The sequence below is a fragment of the Schistocerca nitens genome, chromosome 2 (genome assembly GCF_023898315.1).
Source record: "Schistocerca nitens isolate TAMUIC-IGC-003100 chromosome 2, iqSchNite1.1, whole genome shotgun sequence".
In the NCBI taxonomy this organism is placed as follows: Eukaryota; Metazoa; Arthropoda; class Insecta; order Orthoptera; family Acrididae; genus Schistocerca; species Schistocerca nitens.
In genome coordinates this window covers 469,701,528-469,715,534 of record NC_064615.1, presented here as the reverse complement: position 1 = coordinate 469,715,534, position 14,007 = coordinate 469,701,528, and the positions used below count along the sequence as shown (strand labels likewise).

At 46.2% G+C, this 14,007-nt stretch overlaps 1 protein-coding gene across 1 annotated transcript in view; it reads right to left on the bottom strand.

Moving 5' to 3' along the window:
* Nucleotides 1–202: 202 nt before the first annotated feature.
* The window catches only part of LOC126236385 (TAF5-like RNA polymerase II p300/CBP-associated factor-associated factor 65 kDa subunit 5L), a 148,351-nt gene continuing 134,546 nt past the window's right edge, over nt 203–14,007 (bottom strand). The window contains exons 11-12 of the mRNA XM_049945672.1: nt 13,076–13,619; nt 203–519 (exon numbers count right to left, since the gene is read on the bottom strand). Of these exons, the coding sequence (XP_049801629.1) occupies nt 405–519; nt 13,076–13,619 (659 nt within the window). The 3' untranslated portion in view covers nt 203–404. The remainder of the gene's footprint in view (nt 520–13,075; nt 13,620–14,007) is intronic.

Sequence of the window (14,007 nt, the reverse complement as noted above, 5' to 3'; positions counted from 1 at the left end):
AAACTATGATTTCTGGATGATAGAAAGAAGTTTTCTCTTCTTATCAATGCACATATTTACATGCATTTATAAGCATTTAAAAATTCTTTCACTTACAAACTGTAATCTATTTAATCAAACACAATGAAAGATGATATTCATGTTGTATACACACATAACACTGAGTATGCTTAAAGGGTGAGGGTTGTAAGTTAAAAAAAAGTGTACAAAAACTTTTATTTGAGTACAGTTCACCAAATTTCTACTTCAGAGACTGTCTGCAGCCAGAAACAGTGTCTGTTACAAGGTTCAGTCCCTACACTCCATAAGCTTGAAGAAATTTGGTAAAGTACAGTTTTGATTACATCTGTCATTAACCACATGGTTTCCTGCAATCTATGGATAAATAAATTATTTATCACATTTCATTCATCAATGTAAGTGATATTCACAGCAGCCAAAGTATCTTTTGACACATGATGAACACACAGAATATGATCTCCTACAGAAAAACATGCTGTCTGGTATGGGCTCGGAGAACTGAAACAGATGAAAGAACGAACAAAACAAAATAAGATGTATCACACAATAATTTGGACACTATTTTTGAAAGCCTATTATCAGCATCAATTTTGATTTCAAAATGTGAAATAAAGAGACAAAATATACTCTAAGGCTAAAAAAAAAAAGACTCATCACAAAGTAATTATACAAATGGGGAATAGTTCTATAGCTGCGATGTACATGTACAGACAAACAAATGATCACAATTTCAGAAAAATTGGATGAACTATTCAGGCAAAAGAGCTTCATTAGTTTAACAAGTCAATAATGTGTTTGACCACCTTTGACCCTAGGCACACAGTTAGTCAGCTAAGAGTTGTTGGTTGTCCTGCAGAGGGATGTTGTGATAAACTGTGTGCAATTGATGTGTCAGATTGTCAGAATCCCAATGTGGTTGTAGGGCCCTGCCCATTATGCTCTGAACATTCTCATTTGGGGAGAGATCCAATGACCTTGCTGGCCACAGCACGGTTTGGCAAGCATGAAGACAAGCAATAGAATTTATCACCGTATCAGTGTAGGCAATAGCTTGTCGAAATTCAAGTCCAGCATGGCTTGCTACATAGGAAAACAAAACGGAGCCTAGAATATCATCAACGTACTATTGTACTGTAAGGGTGGTGCGGATGACAACCAAAGGAGTCCTGCTATGAAAAAGAATGGCACTCTCCTGGCTGTCAGGCCGTATGCTGACAGTCAAGTTGGTATCCCACCACTGTCTGTTTTGTCTCCAGACATCTCTTCGGCTTGGAGTCTCACTGACTGGACTAGAATGGTGTTCAGTGATAACATGTCTGGAGACAAGCCGGATTGTGTTGGGATACCAACCTGCCTGCTGCCTACCATATTGCCTGACATCTAGGAGTAATGGTCTGGGGTGCCACTTCTTTTCATAGCAGGATGACTTTGGTTGTCATCCGCAGCACCCTTACAGTACAGCGGTACATCAATGATATTCTATGCCTCCCCCCCCCCTTTTTTTTGCCCTTGATCTAAGCCATCCTGGGCTTACATTTCAGCAAGATAATACCCGCCCACACACAGTGAAAATTCCTTCATACTTGCCAAACATTACCTTGGTCAGCAATGTCCCCAGATCACTCCCCATCTAAGAATGTTTGCAGCATTAGGGGCTGGGTCTTCCAACCAGCTTGGGATTTTTACAACATAATGCATGAATGGGCAGAATCTGGCATGATTTCCCTCACAACATTCAACAACTCTATCAATCAATGCCAAGCCGAATAACTGCTTTTGTAAGTGCCAGAGGTGGACCAAATTGTTACTGATTTGCTCAATTTTGGAAGCTCTTACTCTAGAATAAATCACCCAATTAACAATTAACATGTAGTATTACAAATCTTGTAATCAGACATGTTGCAAATAAAAAAAATGGGACATGATCCAATTTTTCTGAAAATGTAATCATTTGTCTTAAAAATGTATATGGCACAAAACACCAAGTTTAAAAAGTAATGAAGGAAATGACTTACTGCTCTCCAGAACAGCAGGGCAAGTTGGTTTAGGTATTATAATGCATTCATTATTAGTGAATGTGCACTACATTTTCTGAGAATTGCATTACCACCAGACGGCCATCATAAATGAATGCAAATCATGCATTTGAATTTGTCCTCAAGTAATGGAAGTTCCAACAGATTATATCAGGGACTAAAGTCCATCTATACCGGTTATTGGACGATAATCAAGAGCCTGCATGTGAACAGATGAGCGCCCACAGGCATTCACCACTCTGTACACAACAATACCAGATAGTGACAGAACTACAGCTGAACAAATATAACCATATGTAGCAGAAGAATTCTATCCAAATAAAAAAATGTCAAGGCTTTATTACGTTTGTGGGACATGACATTTTTCTTTATTAACTAGTGACAAAACGTTAGGTTTAAAACTCCGTTCCAAAAAGTTCTTCAGTGTTGGGAATTTCGTGCCTTTTTTTAATCCTTTTCATGGTAAAAAAAGTAATTCACAACCAAATGTTAACTGAAATACTAACATGTCTGCTGCTTTTCTGTGTATCTTGGAAAACACTCGGGCACACACCACTGTGCAAATTTCTTGAATTGAATGTAATTTTGTCAATCACACACTTCTCACTGCATTTCCAAACATACAGGAATTGGGGTAACTTAAAACAGAGTGCTAAATAATAATAATTTATTTTCTAGACAGTGAAGGTTCTGAAATCTCGTGTGAAAATTCTGTCCAAGTAGTAAAATTACTGGGTGTTAAACGATGAAATGTCTTTGGAGGTAATAGTAATGAGGAAAGTCATTCAAAATAAACTTCCTATACCAAGCTTCCTTTCAAATGAATGGAGTTTTTGAAAGTTGATTAATTTTATTATAATACATGCAAATATTCAGTAGATCAGGCCCTTGAAATCTTGTATTTAAGGTATTAAAATGTCCCTTTAACAGTGAGAAAGGCTGTGTGCACACAATAGAAGAGGGTGGAGACACAGTGGAATGGGGCTAGTGCACTTACCCAGCAAGAGGGCTGTAGGCTTCTGAGCACCCATACCCCGTTGGACAATGTAGGAACAGCCTGCTATAATACACTGTCAAGAGCGTTTTAGTAAAAACGAACTTATGTGTTATTGGCATGCTGCTGGAATGTTTCCAGTCCCAAAAACTGAAAGAGAAATCTTAAGGCACATGGGTAATCTCTATCAAAGCACTCAGGTCCTGTTGTAAGTTCACTTGTTCCCACCATTTCTACAGGTATTTATATGCTGAATTGCTACCATATGCATCATTTCAAAATTGTGCCATGGTTAGACATTCAGTCTCCACTTCCTCTCAGTGGTCTTGTCAATCATAACTAGTGTTCAACAAAACTGTCTCTCTCTCACCCCACTACGTTGCCCCACATTCATACTTTACTTCTTGCAGACTGTAGTATACTGTATCACTGTTCTCAATCTCTACCCAACTGTTTGGATTGCTCCGACAACTTGATTACTTCCTGCGCTCCCACCAAACTTCAATTTGTCATCCTTGTCAAAAATGCGTCTATATGTCCTCGTCCTCGGTACACTCCAACTGACATCTGCAAATACCAGATGCAGTATAGCACATCTTCACATACGTCAACAGCAGGATGCAAATAACTTTCTACTGCATTAAGACAAGCATGCTCTCTTGCTAAGTTAGACATTGAGCCATTTATATCAGATTGCAACAATACCTTGAAAGACTGAGCCACATAGGCTGCTGATTGTCCTAAGCTGGAAGTGAGTGTATCAAACTGAATTAATTCATATACATTTAAAAGTCAATCATGACTGTAGTAATCACAACCAACAGCGGGAACACCTTGGGCTGCAGATCGGAGCCGCCAGGCGGGGAAGCTGCCGGCGGTGGAGCACGCACCACCGGGTAAACACAGGACAAGTCGGACGACAGACCAACAACAACTGACAACAACCAACTATGACCGACTATGAGCGACACAACAAGGAAGAGATAACAACGGAGGCTTGTGGAAACCACAACACCAAACACCAAACATAAATCCACTCGGAACCAGAGCCAGGCAAATGTCAACAACGAGCAATGACCAGAACGCAGTACCGCCGAGATAGAAACGAAATCCAGAGCGAGTACCAGACTGGCTGGACTAGGGCAGAGTGGGTCCCTATATACGAAACCAGAGGGAGTGGCTATTGGCCGCTGTCTGCACGTGGCTTAGCGGTGGCGCCCACGCGGCGCAGAATAGCCGCCGCGGAGGCGGAGCCCTCTATGGGCTGACCACGTCCATTTGTTCTGCCACGTGTTCGACTTCCGCGGTGGAAGGTACTAGATCCCATCCCCCCGAAATTGGTGCATAGGGGCGGAAAAGCCCCGGACGTTGCCAAGGCGGGCGGAACGAGGGCACAGGTTGTACGACGTCCGGAGGGACCACTGGGGGAGGGGAGGGAAGACTGTCTGCGGCATCCATCAACGTGTCACCAGAGGGCAGCGGGTCAGTGGGCGTCTCTATACCCCAGCGAGGCAGAAGGGGTGTCTGCAGAGCCGGCGAGGAGATGGAGGTTGAAGGGAAGGGCTCCACCTCGAGGGACGTGTTTGCACCAGGAAGCAGGGAAGGCGGTGGGGGAGGAATCAAGGCAGGGGCCCGAGGGTGGAGTTGGTTATGTTGGCGACGCTCGAGCCCTCTGTGTGTCTGTATGGTCGTCACTCGCTGCCCATGAGCCGCTGTCACTGTAGCGGGCGTCCATGCAGGTGTGCTGCCATAGGAACGGGCCCACACGGCCATGCCCGGGGCATAGCGCCAGGAGGAGTGAGAGCGGGGCCCAGAAGGGGATGGGGTCAGCAGGTGGAGGAGGGTCCGAGGTTGTCGCCCGTGAAGGAGTTCAGCAGGACTATGACCAGCCACCGGTGTAGTGCGGTAGGTGCTTAGAAACAAGATGAGGGCCGAGGTGGTGGCCGACGGCTCCACTGATTTCATCAGCTGCTGTTTGAAAGTGCGGACCAGGTGTTCCGCGGCGCCATTGGATGAAGGATGGAAGGGGGGAGAGCGAATGTGTTTGATACCGTTAGCGAAGCAGAAGGTCTGGAACGAGGACGCCGTGAATTGGGGCCCGTTATCTGTGACCAACGTCTGAGGAAGGCCTTCAATGGCCAACACATGGGCCAAGGTGGTGAGGGTGGCGTAAGTGGTGGTGGACGCCATGTGAACCACATATGGGTATTTGGAATAGGCATCAATGATGAGGAGCCACATGGAGCCTAAGAAGGGGCCTGCAAAATCGAGATGGATCCTGTCCCAGGGTTGGCTGGGTGTTGGCCAGGGTGCGAAAGATTGTGGAGGACTAGCCTGATGACGTGCACACACTGTGCAACCACGAACCAGGTGCTCAATGTCTCCATAGATCCCTGGCCAATAGACATGTCATCGAGCCAATGCCTTCATGCGAGACATCCTCCAGTGTCCGCGGTGTAATAAGTGCAGGACGCGGCGGCGTAAGTCCGGAGGGATGATCACCCGATGGGCGTCCGAGTCCGTGGACAACAGGAGGACGTTCTCCATCACCGAAAGTCTGTGTGAGACGTGACGCCACGGGCTGAAGTCAGTTTTCAAACGGCGGGTAAGGTAGGGAGGCCAACCATGGGTCACATAGCGGAGGACATGCCGCAGAATGGGGTCCCTGCGCGTGGAAGCGGCAATTTGCGTGGCTGTCAGAGGAAATCCATCAAGAGTCTCCCGGCGGGCAGAGTCGATGTGAAAGCACAGGACTTACTGCTGGTCGAACGCCGGATCGGGTCCTGCTGGGAGACGTGACAAGGCATCTGCATTAGTGTGTTGACTGGTGGGCTTATAGCGGATGGTGTGTAATGATGCAAGAACAACGCCCAGCACTGAAGACGCTGAGCCGTCCGTTCTGGGAGGTGCGAATGGGCCCGAAAAGCGACACTAAGGGCTTGTGATCCGTGAGGAGGGTGAACTGCGCCCCAAACAGATAAATGTGAAATTTCTGAACTGTAAAAATAATGGCAAGAGCCTCCTTTTCGATCTGAGAGTAATTCCTTTGCGCAGGGGTTAACTTCTTGGATGCATATGCCACAGGTTGTTCCGACCCATCCTCATTCCTGTGTGCCAGGACTGCCCCAATCCCGTACGCTGAGGCATCGGCCGCCACCACCAAGGGACGATCCGGAGAGAAAGGCGTCAGGCAAGGGGCAGATTTCAGCATCGTCTTCAGGCGGGCGAAAGCCTGATCGCAGGCAGAAATCCACGTGTAAGGTACCCCTTTGCGATGCAGGCGATTTAGGGGATGCGCGACGTGGGCAGCTTGGGGTAAGAACTTTAAGTAATACTTGACTTTCCCCAAAAATACCTGGAGGTCGGATAAGTTTTGTGGATGGGGAAGGGCATCGATGGTTGCGACATTGCGGTCTGATGGGCGAATGCCATCTTTACTGAGCCAATGTCCTAAGCACTCCACTTCCGGTTGAAAAAAAACTGCACTTCTCCAGTCGACAATGTAAACCCACAGCCTGCAGGGCGTGAAATAAGGTACTGAGGTTGCCCAGATGTTCCTGGCGCATGCGCCCCATGACTAAGATATCATCGAGGTAATTGACACAAGCCGGTATTGGTTGCGTAAGTTGCTCGAGATACCGCTGGAAAATCGCAGGGGCAGAGGAATTGCCAAACAGAAGACGCTTGTATTTATAGAGACCGAAAGGCGTGTCGATGACGACGATCGCCTGCGATTCCTCATCCCACAGCAATTGGTGATAGGCTTCTGCCATATCAATCTTAGAAAAGTACTCACCACCTGCCAGTTTAGCGAGAAGGTCTTCCTGTCGAGGAATGGGATAAGTTTCGACCAAAGACTGAGCGTTGACCGTAGCCCCAAAATCCCCACAAAGACGAAGCGATCCATTGGGTTTCTTGATGACCACTAAGGGCGTTGCCCAGGCACTCGATTGTACTGCCTCGATAACCCCCGCAGCCTGGAGCCGATCGAGTTCCTGCTTGACGGCCACACGCAAAGCTACCGGGATAGGCTGAGCCCGACAAAAGTGAGGCCGTGCGTTCGGCAGTAAAGTGAGGCGGTGCGTTCTGCAGTAAAGTGATGTGTGCCTGGAAATTGGAAGCACAGCCCAGGTCTGCCGGAAACAGGGAGGAAAAGGACGCGCACAGATCGTCTAGGTCCTGAAATGGAACCGTAGTTGAAAAGAACTGCACTTCGTCTTGAATGGAAAAGCCAAACCGTGTAAACACATCTAGTCCAAAAATGTCCGAAGCCGACAGGTGGTTGGGTTTGTTTGGGGGAGAAGACCAGACAGCGAGGTCATCGGTCTCATCGGATTAGGGAAGGACAGGGAAGGAAGTCAGCCGTGCCCTTTCAAGGAAACCATCCCGGCATTTGCCTGGAGCGATTTAGGGAAACCACAGAATGAACCGACGTCCTCCCGAATGCCCGACGGGTGGTCCACCACAAATGGGGTAAGGGGCCGGTGAACGTTTCTGTAGATGGCCATGACAGAAAACTGCCCACGGAGAGGGATGGAACTGTCGCCGTAGGCGACCAACCTCTGAGAGGGTGGGGACAATTCTGGAGACCCGAGACGTGCATATGTCCTCAGATTGACCAAAGAAACTGTGACCCCCGTATCGACCTGGAAACGGACGTCCTCGTTAAAGATGCGTAGGGTGAGGAATAACTTTTGAGCCAATATGTCAGTCTGAGGGGCGACTGCATGTAAAGCATGGACAGCCTCCTGTTGGCCCACAGGGGCGGGACAGGGGCGGGTCGAGCGGCTACGACAGACAGATCGAAGGTGGCCCTCTTTCTCACAGAGCGAACAGGTCTTCCAGCGATGGGGACAGTCAGCTTGAGTGTGGGCCGAGAAGCACTGGGGGCACGACGGGAGGGGGCCACACGGCCGACGTCGAGGGGCGACCGGCAGTTTGGACGCCATACAGACATCAGACAGCGAGGAATCTCAACGGCGGTGCCCTCTGGAAACTGCGCCCCGTCGATGGCGATAAGGAGTGGAGCGGGAAGTGGACTCGACCGCAGCCACCTGGGGCCGCGCCATGAGAAGTTCGTTCGCCACTTGAGCAATTTCGAAGGAATGGGCAATACGCAGAATGTCTTCCAACGAGGGGTTGTCCAACTTTAACGTCACAGTGCGGACCTCTGGATCGGGCACCAGTTGAACGACCACATCCCAAATTAACGAATCTGCATATGACGCCTTGCACTGCAGATTGGTGCACGTGAAGTTGCATTTGCGGCTGAGGCCTTGCAAATCCATCACCCAGGAACGGTAGGACTGACCTGGCTGCTTGTGGTATTGATGGAATTCCAAGCGAGACACAACCACGTGGTATCGCTGGGAATAATAGTTAGTTAGCAACACACAGATCTCGTGAAAGGAGAGAGCCACGCGATTGGCCAACGGTGCCAACTTGCGGAGCAAGAAAAACGTGTCCGATGAGGCCCAAGACAAGAACAACGACCGCTGCAGAGAGTCATCCGACACCTGAAAGGCCGTGGAATGTTGCTTCAGACAAAGCAGGTACGTTTCCCAATCCTCTTTTGCGTCACTGAACGGTGGGAACGACGGCGGACGTGGGAACGTGTCTGAAAGCGGGGCACCTGGGGAAAGAGGTGGGAGGGAATCCCGCTTATTGACCCTGTCCGAGAGCAACTGCAGTGAGGTCTGTAAGACCTCCAACTGCTGCTGCTGCTGTCACATGAGCTGCTGCTGTTGCTCTAAGAGAATGAGTAATTTCTCTTCCATACTCCTACCAACGACAACTGACAACAACCGACCACGACCGACACAACAAGGAAGAGATAACAACGGAGGCTTGTGGAAATCACAACACCAAACACCAAACGTAAATCCACTCGGAACCAGAGCCAGGCAAATGTCAACAACGGGCAACAACCAGAACGCAGTACCGCCGAGATAGAAACGAAATCCAGAGCGAGTACCAGACTGGCTGGACTAGGGCACAGCGGGTCCCTATATACGAAACCAGAGGGAGTGGCTATTGGCCGCTGTCTGCACGTGGCTTAGCGGTGGCGCCCACGCGGCGCAGAATAGCCGCCACGGAGGTGGAGCCCTCTATGGGCTGACGACGTCCATTTGTTCTGCCGCGTATTCGACTTCCGCGGCGGAAGGTACTAGAATGACTGTTTGATAAATATAAAAAAGTGTATCTGTACAGAAAATTATGAAAATGTGTTTATTAAATCTTGGATTAATTTGTAAAATCTGAAAACTGCATACACCATTTAAGAAATAAAATCTGCAAAGCTTTCAAGTAAACATTTGTGGTGACAGTCTCTCGAGTCATGTCTTGTCATTGGCCCAATAACGAAATGAAGAAAGAAGAGAGGTAAATTGTATGTGTAATGATGTAGGTGTGTTAACCCCATAAGATATTATATTGAGGCCTTACAATAATGTACAGGTCAGTACACCTGCTCTTCTTACATAGCAAACTGGATATGTTACCAATTTAAAATTAATGGGCCTTGTATGTAAGTAAAACGTTTGCGCAACATGTTCTGTAAAAACAGGACTTCACTAGGCATGAGTCACCCACTTTGCACCAGACATGAAACAGCATTCAAAGCAGTGGATAGAACTCAGTCAACTATTGGAAATACTAAGAATGATGTGATATTAAAAAAATATATATATTCTTATTGGTTACCTAGCAAAGGTTTAAAAAGTGACTGCCAAGTACTATCCATTTTTGTAGACCAAATGGATGAAGAAGTATTTAAGAAGCAGCCTGTATAGCAAAGGAAAAAACTCAGGACCTGTTTTAAGTGGTATCTTTAGGTTTACATTGGAAAAATACCTGGAAATTCATGAATTAAAAAATCCCAGGGCAATGACAATTTTGTGCATGAACCTCTAAACATTGATCAAACACTATCAGGGACTGTACGAATAGACAAAACTTCAAAGTTTGGAAGGTAGGAGATGAGATACTGGCAGAAGTAAAGCTGTGAGTACCGGGCGTGAGTCGTGCTTCGGTAGCTCAGATGGTAGAGCACTTGCCCGCGAAAGGCAAAGGTCCCGAGTTCGAGTCTCGGTCGGGCACACAGTTTTAATCTGCCAGGAAGTTTCATATCAGTGCACACTCCGCTGCAGAGTGAAAATCTCATTCTGGAAACATCCCCCAGGCTGTGGCTAAGCCATGTCTCCGCAATATCCTTTCTTTCAGGAGTGCTAGTTCTGCATGGTTCGCAGGAGAGCTTCTGTAAAGTATGGAAGGTAGGAGACGAGATACTGGCAGAAGTAAAGCTGTGAGTACCGGGCGTGAGTTGTGCTTCGGTAGCTCAGATGGTAGAGCACTTGCCGGCGAAAGGCAAAGGTCCCGAGTTCGAGTCTCGGTCGGGCACACAGTTTTAATCTGCCAGGAAGTTTCATCAAATTTTTAGTTCAACACAGAGACAAAATGCAGCGGCACAAAATCTTACCTATATACAGGGTGTTACAAAAAGGTACAGCCAAACTTTCAGGAAACATTCCTCACACACAAAGAAAAAAATATGTTATGTGGACATGTGTCCGGAAACGCTTACTTTCCATGTTAGAGCTCATTTTATTACTTCTCTTCAAATCACATTAATCATGGAATGGAAACACACAGCAACAGAACGTACCAGCATGACTTCAAACACTTTGTTACAGGAAATGTTCAAAATGTCCTCCGTTAGCGAGGATACATGCATCCACCCTCCGTCGCATGGAATCGCTGATGCAGCCCTGGAGAATGGCGTATTGTATCACAGCCGTCCACAATATGAGCACGAAGAGTCTCTACATTTGGTACCGGGGTTGCGTAGACAAGAGCTTTCAAGTGCCCCCATAAATTAAAGTCAAGAGGGTTGAGGTCAGGAGAGCATGGAGGCCACGGAATTGGTCCACCTCTACCAATCCATCGGTCACCGAATCTGTTGTTGAGAAGCGTATGAACACTTCGACTGAAATGTGCAGGCGCTCCATCGTGCATTAACCACATGTTGTGTCGTACTTGTAAAGGCACATGTTCTGGCAGCACAGGTAGAGTATTCCGTATGAAATCATGATAACGTGCTCCATTGAGCGTAGGTGGAAGAACATGGGCCCAATCAAGACATCACCAACAATGCCTGCCCAAACGTTCACAGAAAATCTGTGTTGATGACATGATTGCACAATTGCGTGCGAATTCTTGTCAGCCCACACATGTTGACTGTCAAAATTTACAATTTGATCACGTTGGAATGAAGCCTCACCCGTAAAGAGAACATTTGCACTGAAATGAGGATTGACACATTGTTGGTGAATCATTCGCAGAAGTGTACCCATGGAGGCCAATCAGCTGTTGATAGTGCCTGCACACGCTGTACATGGTACAGAAACAATTGGTTCTCCCGTAGCACTCTCCATACAGTGACGTGGACAACGTTACCTTGTACAGCAGTAACTTCTTTGATGCTGACATTATGGTTATTGTCAACTGCACGAAGAATTGCCTCATCCATTGCAGGTGTCCTCATCGTTCTAGGTCTTCCCCAGTCGCGAGTCATAGGCTGGAATGTTCCGTGCTTCCTAAGACGCTGATCAATTGCTTCGAACATCTTCCTGTCGGGACACCTTCGTTCTGGAAATCTGTCTTGATACAAACGTACCGCGCAACGGCTATTGCCCCATGCTAATCCATACATCAAATGGGGATCTGCCAACTCCGCATTTGTAAACATTGCACTGACTGCAAAACCACGTTCGTGATGAACACTAACCTGTTGATGCTACGTACTGATGTGCTTGATGCTAGTACTGTAGAGCAATGAGTTGCATGTCAACACAAGCACCGAAGTCAACATTACCTTCCTTCAATTGGGCCAACTGGCGGTGAATCGAGGAAGTACAGTACATACTGACGAAACTAAAATGAGCTCTAACATGGAAATTAAGCGTTTCCGGACACATGTCCACATAACATCTTTTCTTTATTTGTGTGTGAGGAATGTTTCCTGAAAGTTTGGCCGTATCTTTTTGTAACACCCTGTATATCTCTCCTCATCCAAAAAACACACATCTGAGGCTGTTGAGAGCAAAAGCAATGTTCACTGTATGCTTCAGAGCAAGGGCATTGTCCATTGTTTGTACCTGATAGGCAACTGTCAATATTTTGCTCATATGGAAGTGCTTAACAGTCAAACAGAGATCACACACATCAGAAAAAGACACTGCAACTAACTAGCTACTGCACCACAACAATGATCCCAGCCAAATAAGCCTTTTGGTCTGAGAGTATCTCTTCTTCTCTTGGCTACATTGACCGAACCTCTGTACAGCTCGATTTCTCTTGTGTCACTGTATTAAAACAATGTCATTTGAAAATAGTGGATAATATGAAAGACTTCAGCAATGATCCTACATGCTGTTCCAGAAAAACTATTTCAAGGATGCCTAGTAAGTATGGAAATTTCTGACAAAGGATGGGTTAATGCCCAAGGGCTCTACTTTGAAGAATTTTAATCATTTAAACTGATATGTTCAATTTTTAATTCCATGCAATTCTTTCCAGACAGACAACAATAATAACTTTGCCTTCTCAAATGAGAAATGTTACACTTCTGGAATCAGCCATAGTGGACAGCATATAACACCCATGGTGGGGCCATAACTGCCACTTTCCCTTCTTCCCTCTGTTTCATCCCTTTCTCAACACTTCCAGCTTCTGCTGTGGTTGATACAGATCTATTACTGCTGATAATAAGTGATACACAGAGAGGGAAATGGAAGAGGCACAAGATCACACAATAAGTGATTATATTTCTATCACATTAAGCAGTTATGTCACACTGAGTAGCAGACTGAAACATTATCATCATTAAATACTGATAAAGTGTGAACCATTATAAAAACACAAAGCAATACGGTATCCTAATTTATACTGTGTTCACATCACCACAATAATGCACACATGCTACAATGAAATATGGGACAACCAGAAATATTTGAAAGGTACGAACCTAGTCACTGGAGCACTGGCAGTTTCTGCTGTGTTCTCAGACACTTCTGGTGTTGGGACACCAGTTGATGGTCCTTCCATGGGGTCATCAGAAACTGTGTCATAAGTTGTTGCAGAAGATGGCCCTGCAATAGGCTGTCCAGTAACCAATGGGGCAGGACCAGGTGATGCAGAGCTTGTTGAAGGCGCTGCAGATGATGATATGTTAGATGGAGTAGTTTCAGCACTGACACTCACTACAGTATGTGATGCACTCGGAGAAGTGGGACCATGGCTTTCTACAGATGTACTAGCAGTCTCTGTCCGAGTTTCTGCATTCTTAGCAGCATCTGTTTCACCTCCCTCACCGTCTTCTCCAGTTCCCATTTCCCTGTTCACACAACGAGCCACATTCCACTGCCTTATGGTCCCATCTAATGCACAGGAAGCAAGATACTCACTGTCAGGTGTCCATGATAAACTCACAACAGCATTAGAGTGTCCTTTAAACTCAGCCACAGTAGCTGCAGACGGAATATCCCATACCTTGATTCGTTTGTCCTCACCTGGAATCAACAGTAAAACTGAAAAATTCAGGGTTCTGGCACATGGTTGTAATTTGCCACAAAGTTCCATGAATAATGTTATTCCAATTGTTTGTTCAATAACCATTTGACATATTTACATTTAATTTCTATTTTGTTTAGATAAGTAAGTGCAATGGGCAGGGCTTTGTTGTAATTAATTGTTACAGGCAGCTAATAGAATTAATGGAGAAATTTTGATACTGATCAGATGTGATCGTAAAGAGGATTGTAACAGTGACTACATTGAGAGAAGCAAAGTCTGTAAGACTTCCAAGATGTTTTACAATCCCAGAACTGTAATCTTTGAGCAGCAAAACATGCAGTAAGTATACTGATTATAACGTACAACAGATATGTAAATTAGACA